The sequence below is a fragment of the Sinocyclocheilus rhinocerous genome, unplaced genomic scaffold (genome assembly GCF_001515625.1).
Source record: "Sinocyclocheilus rhinocerous isolate Xijiao unplaced genomic scaffold, SAMN03320098_v1.1 scaffold3326, whole genome shotgun sequence".
Lineage (NCBI taxonomy): Eukaryota > Metazoa > Chordata > Actinopteri > Cypriniformes > Cyprinidae > Sinocyclocheilus > Sinocyclocheilus rhinocerous.
In genome coordinates, this window is record NW_015666970.1 from 68,403 (window position 1) to 75,523 (window position 7,121).

General features: G+C 34.3%; 1 protein-coding gene across 1 annotated transcript in view; it reads left to right on the forward strand.

The window, feature by feature from the left end:
- Positions 1-4,951: 4,951 nt before the first annotated feature.
- Positions 4,952-7,121, forward strand: part of LOC107733323 (E3 ubiquitin-protein ligase pellino homolog 2) — a 51,322-nt gene continuing 49,152 nt past the window's right edge. The window contains exon 1 of the mRNA XM_016544897.1: positions 4,952-5,277. Within this exon, the coding sequence (XP_016400383.1) occupies positions 5,201-5,277 (77 nt within the window). The 5' untranslated portion in view covers positions 4,952-5,200. The remainder of the gene's footprint in view (positions 5,278-7,121) is intronic.

Consider the following 7,121-nt stretch of genomic DNA (forward strand, 5'->3'; position numbering starts at 1 on the left):
CGGCAAAAATCCAATATCGTGCATCCCTATCTTAGGCCACTAAAAAGCACCTTAAAAGTAAGCAAAACAACTCCCTGACAACCACCCACAAAATAAACTAGCATTGCAATGTTTACTTCAGATCATCCTGAGCAGTGTTGGGGGTAATACATTACAAGTAACATGAGTTACGTAATCAGATTACTTTTTTCAAGTAACTAGTAAAGTAACGCATTACTTTTTAATTTACATTACTTTTTTATGGAGTAACGCAATATTGTAATGCATCACTTTTAAAAGTAACTTTCCCCAACACTGATCCTGAGTAGTGTTTATGCATTATGAAAGAAAACAAAATCATGATTCGGTCCAGATTTTGACTCTTGTCTAAGTTGCGCAATCATTCTCTCATGTGTCATGCCTACTAATTTCTCTTTTGTTCATGCAGTTATATTCTCATAGTACAAAGATCTAAACCAGACACATGCCTTTCAGGAACAGCAGCTCTTTGCATCTGCTATCCATCAAGATGGAATGAGCGACCGAGTCTTTGATCCTTCATCCAGGCACGTGGAGGGTGGGAGAGGGGTTGACTAATTAATAAAAAAACCTCTGCCCATACGCAACACACATGTGCTCATTGGATGCTGTCAGGATGTTGGTGAAATTGAGAAATATTTAAGTCATTGACACGGCATTGTTATTCATCAACATACTAAGCAAAACAAAATCTTGTGTTTGTTTACTCAGAAGTGGCATAATGTAAGAACAATAGAAGCAGATTTTTGGATGCACCTACCGTGCAACTAACTGATTAAAAACAGATTAGTGTTGCAGTAATTAATTACAAGATCTGGGATGTTCTATAGATGTTTAATTAAAATTCTCTCAAAATGAATGTGTTTTTAAAAAGAGCCTCTGTATAAAGATGGGCATACATCTGGTTTATTAGTTTGTTTATTAGTGGGAGGTAAGCAGAAGTGAAATTTTAAAATATACACCACTGTTCAAACGATCAAATACATTTTGGCTTTATTGAGCAGAAGCGATTTCTTTCAAAAACATTAAAAAGTCTTACTGACCGCAAACGTCTGAACAAGTCAGAGACATTCTTAAATTTGTTTATGATTTTGGTGTTTACTATTTCTTCTGTTTTATTTTCATTTGACTTTATCGTCAATTTTTTGTTATTTTATGGCACTTTATTCATTGTTGTACTTCAGTCAACTCATGTTGTTTTAAATATTGCTATATAAATAAATTTGACAGTGGCATTTTAGAAAATGTGTATGGGGTGAAATTCGTGTCCAAATTACATTTCAAAACATATCCAATTAAAGTAAGTAAGTAAGTAAATAAATAAATCACCGCCTTGGAATTATAAGGTTCTATCTGACATTTTTGTCAAAATTGAGTTATTCACATATTGTTATTATGTGACAACTTATTTACATTATTTGATGTTTCTTCTGTAAGCTGTGTACATTTGGGGCCTTTTTTAGAGAAAACAAAAAGGGTTCTATCTACTGAAATCTATGGAACACAAAAACTTTGAAGCTCAATATTTCAAAACTGCTCAGAATGCAGATAGAACCTTACAATTGCAAGGCGATGAAATAAATAAGCTATATATTGTAAAATAAAAATGAAGCCTATTTCTAGCCTATGTTTTGCTTCTGTGACATTATTTCATGACAATTAAGCACATTGTCCCCATTCACAACTTTGCATTACTGTTAAGCATCTGGATATTCCAATTTTTATTTTTATTTTTTAAAATTTTTATTTTTTGTTATTCCCATTATTCAGTCACATTCCTATCAGCATTATGGCAGTACAACAAATAATGTCAAAGTGTATGTGTGTGTTTTTAAATAATATATGTAGGCTTCATATTCTTTAAACAAAATATAATTCAATTTTTTTCTAAATTTTTCCATTTTTAATTTTTTTTAATTTTTTGATATATTTTTGTGAAATTTACCCATATGTGACCCTGGAGCACAAAACCAGTCTTAAGTCACTGGGGTATATTTGTAGCAATAGCCAAAATACATTGTATGGGTCAAAATGATACATTTTTCTTTTATGCCAAAAATTATTAGGACATTAAGTAAAGATCATGTTCTATGAAGATATTCTGTAAATTTTCTTCTGTAAATATATTAAAACTTAATTTTTGATTAGTAATATGCATTGCTAAGAACTTCATTTGGACAACTTTAAAGGTAATCTTTTGATTTTTTTGCACCCTCGGATTCCAGATTTTCAAATAGTTGTATCTCAGCCAAATATTGTCCAATCCTAACAAATGGAAAGTTTATTTATTCAGCTTTCAGATGCTGTATAAATCTCAATTTCGAAAAATTGACCCTTATGACTGGTTTTGTGGTCCAGGGTCACAAATAATGACTCCAGAACAAATAAAGGATTTGCAGCTGTGACAAAGCATGGTGGGTTAAGGTAATTACGACTGAACAAAGCTCTGGAGCTCTGTTTATTTATTTATTATGTGTATTTATTTTAGGTAAAACACCAACCAAAAAAACCTAACTGCTCTGGATGGACTGTGGTGACAGTGTGGGCTAATTACAAGACTTCACAAAAGTGTGGAGGTAACACATTCAGCAGGAACGTGTGAAGGACTGAACAGCCGTCAAAGTACATGAGGAGTAGAGGAGTTTAACAGCTGATCGGGAGGTTTGGCCAAAAGTACACTAGGAGGCCTCACTACCTGTGATCAATGACAACACTATTTTAGCATGCAATTATTTAGAGAAAGTAAACTGACAACAAGCACTCAAATGAGAACATACACTCCAATTTGTCAAAGGAAGAACGAATGGCAAGAGAGACATTTTCAAATTGATATTAAAAACAGTTTCCCCACAAATTAATATTCTGTCATCATTTACTCACCCTCACATCTGATTTGCTGTTCCATGCAAGAAAGAAAGTAAATGGTGACAGAATTTTCCTTTTCAGTGAACAAATCTTGGACAATTTTTGCTTTTTAGATTTTGGGTTATTTTACTTCCATAACACTGAACTTCGTTCAGACAAGTGGAAAGAAAACAATACATACACACAAGTGTTTATTATATTACACTTTATCAATTCAATATAACACATACTTTAAAGATTGACTCTGAAATTAAATTTAAAAAAATATATTTTTTCAGAAATCTCCACTTCAGTAGCACAGTAGCACTTACATACACCAAACTTTACAGTTTTATTCCCATATTATGAAGGTTTTAACAGAGGGGTTTGTTCATACACTCTTACAAATAAACATGAACCTTCATCATTCATGAATTTTATGATTCATGATTAAAATGCTCTTAAAAAAAAGAACTATATAAAATATAACAACTGTTCACTGAATAGTTATTTGGGGAACCCAAAAAATGGTTGCAAGTGTATATAATTTACCTGATTTATATAACATTTTATTCTTAAACTATTTGGAATATTTGGAATATTTTATGGCTGTTGACAGTATTTTGAGATTTATGCAGATATCCAATAAAAAGGATCTGATAAAAAAGATCTGCTCTTTCTGATAAAAAGGGATATCCAAAAAACGCCTATGTAAAAACTAACTCCAATATGTCTAAATAAATACATAAATTGAACCAGTTGTTATACATTTTTTAGATTAATGTTCTGAAAATGTATGCACATTAGGACATATTTAATGACATAATGCCACATTTGCATATTTAAACAACATTTCAGAAAACTTGTAATACAAAAGAGTTGTCTTATTGTACCATGATTAATCAAGTGGGGAAGTATGGTAATATCTATTAGTTAAAACATTTACTATTCACCTGTGGTGTCTTGCCTTCAGCAGAAATATACACATTTTTAGTGTCTCAAAATGTTTCAAATACAGATGTGAGACATCTATAATCCTAATAATCAAGCCATCAAACATAAAAGAGAATCTCAATGCTTCTGTGAAGGCACGTATGGATGAAAAGCAAACTCCTAGCAAATGGCTCATTCATGTGGACTGAGCTGTTAACAGCAAGACGTCTGTGATGGAACTGACGGCATTTAACACAGTGATGATTTACAGCAGAGCGGGTCAACAGTTTATATTCTCAGACCCTATTGCCTAATTTACATATGTTGTGGCTGCACATGGGCTTTTTGAAAGTCAAAATCATTTATTTGTAAAGGCAAATCCCATTCAGAATATTACAAAAATGATAGCTGCAATTAAAGTGATAGTTTTAAAGATAGATTAAGATGTACAATGAAAGTCAAAGGGGTCTAATGTTGTTAGGATCACAATGTTCTGCAAAATATCTTCTTTTGTGTTCTGCAGAAAAAAAGAAAAAGTTATATAGCCTACCTTTGACGTGAAGGTGAGTAAACGATGACAGACCTTTTATTTTGGGTGAACGTGCCTGTATAATAGCCTACACTAAAATGTAGAGGTTTTGGTGTGCTGTTTTAAATCAGTGGAAACGCAAACACATTTAGCCTATTGATGATTAACGTTACTGATACGTGGGCTACTGTTATTGCACTATATGAGTGACACTTACAAAGAAATAAAAATGTATTTTTTTTCAAACTATTATTATATATTTACGTAAAGTGTACCCAAATCGAAAAACCAAGTGTATTACTTTAAATATATCTAAGTTTCTGCTTTTGTTTACATAATTGAAGGTGCCGCCTCAGACCGCCGTTGTGTTGGATTGTGCCGTTAGAGGGGGTGCATTTTTTTTTAGCTTAAAAGTTGAAATATCACAGGATCAAACTGTCCATTACAGATTGTGCAGAGGCAACACAGTCTTCAAAAGTTTCCAAGTATACACCAACCAATGATAATCCTACGAGAATATTCACTATAATATTTGGAAAGTTTCTTCGCGTGCTTCCCCGCGTAAAGTCGTTCTAAGTGAATGGTACGGTCCACCCCCTACTAGTACTGTTTTTCTTACAGCGGATGGAAGCATTAAGTTACTCGCTGTTCATATAATGAAATATGCCCGAGACATAAGGCTTTATTATTATCATTATTTCTTAAATCTCTCTCGGATGTAGGATTTCACTGACTTTTTTCTTTTCTGAAAAGTACAACTCAAGATCGGGAGCAGGTAAATGGGAAATATGGCAGTTAGGAGCGTCCTTTGAAGTCTTTTCCCTTTTCGTCGCTGGATTGATCGTGTAATTGAGAGTGTGTTGTTTGAAAAGCCTCATGTTTTCACCGGGTCAAGAGGAGCACTGTGCGCCCACTAAAGAGCCAGTAAAGTACGGCGAACTGGTGGTTTTGGGGTGAGTCCATAAGCGCAGCTATTTTTCCTCATGTGTGTCCAATATTGACGAGTTCACGCGATTTTGGTTCTATTATTTGCTGTTTCGAAGTTTCCTGTCATAATCTCAAAATAGGGTTCTTTAGAAACTCTTTAACATATTTTCGAACCGCTGTTTAGTTTATAACTGCGTTTTTGGAGACTACGGAAATAGTTTGTTTACACACTTGATATTGGTGTGCCAGACCTCCCAGCTCTTAAAATTCACGCGCTCACGTTACTGCACAAATGAAACACGTGCGCTGTAGCGAGCGCTGTCTGTAAGCTAGCACGAGCCAGTCAAATAACTACATTTAGGCACTTATTATTTTTATGCACGAAAAATCATCCTCTAAATTGATTTCCTGATGTCTTAGAAACACGGTTTTTAAATGTGATGTGCATTTTGTTCCATCATGGGGGTGGATGGTTAGGCTGTGAATTGGTTTAATCCTCAACGCTCGGATTTTGGCCCCAGCGTTTGGGTTTGGATGGGACCTTCTCATCGGGATCGTTCATCATCTGTACGGGAAGTCATAACGAGATGAAGGGCGGAAGCAGCCCACTAAAGTTATTTGTTCCCCCTCCTTTCCTGTGACTGAGCAAAGAGGCTGTCTCCTTTTTACAATACCCCTCCTCGCTCTGCTGGGTTGTAAATCACATATGTTCAGTGATCTAGAGCTGGGCTTTTCAAACCATTCCTGGAGCACTGCATATTTTGGCTGTCTACCTCATTAGTTAAAAGATGCTTTGGATGTGTCAGATAAGGGCAATCCAAAATGAGCAGAATCCTGAACTCCTATTGATAGCATTACAATCAAAATCATCCAATCCCAAGAGATCTTTAACCTCAAGCATCTGAAATGTGCTATAAACCTTCATATTTTTTTAACCTATTAAAGCTTACTGTATCATGTTTTATACATACATTTGTAAAGCTTTTAAATTATGAACATGATCACCAATTTGCTAGAAAGTGTTGTATACAATCTGCTACATGCCTTCTGCTATGTGATTGATAGTTTATACTTTTTATTAGTACAAATGTAAAAATGTCCAGCTTCAGGTTGTGGTATTTTAAGATTAACTTAAAAGATTAACTTCGGGCATAAGTAACTTTTATATTGTTAGTAGTAATTTAAGATGAGCATTTACTGGACTGAAGCAACTTGATTATCTGTATATAATTTTTTAGAAAAGTCAATGTTAAAATATATCATACATGATCGATCAGGCTTTTGAGGAACATTTATTTCTCTCAGACATCATTGTATTGCATTGGCAGCATTGCATTATATGTTTTGCCCTCCACGAAAACTACATAGCTTTGATTAATAAAACTAAACATTTAAACACATCTTACTTAGACATATTATTGGGAGCTATAAAGTGACAACTGATATTTATGTGCAATTTATGTTGTGAAGATCTTATTGTTTTACATTACGAGCTATCAAAATTTCTATCAGCATCGGCACCAAATTACATGTTTTTGCTCAGTTTGGGCCTCTGAATATAATTGGGGTTTCTTCCTCCTTAAAGGCACAATATGTAATTTTCGCCGTTAGAGGGTGCATATTCAAAATAAACCGAGACAAAGGCGTAGTTTGATGATGCCGTGACTGAGTGTGGAATCATGGGAGTTGTGGTCTTCGCCAGATAAAGTGCTTTTGCTTTCGCCTAGAAACACACAACATATAACTCAGATAAAATGCTTGAAATGGTGTAATTACTTAGTCTGTCCAGCAGAGCGCGCTCCATTGTTTGCTACTGGCGACCTGGATGAAACACTTTAAAGCTTAAGTCTATGGAAAACCATTGAAACTT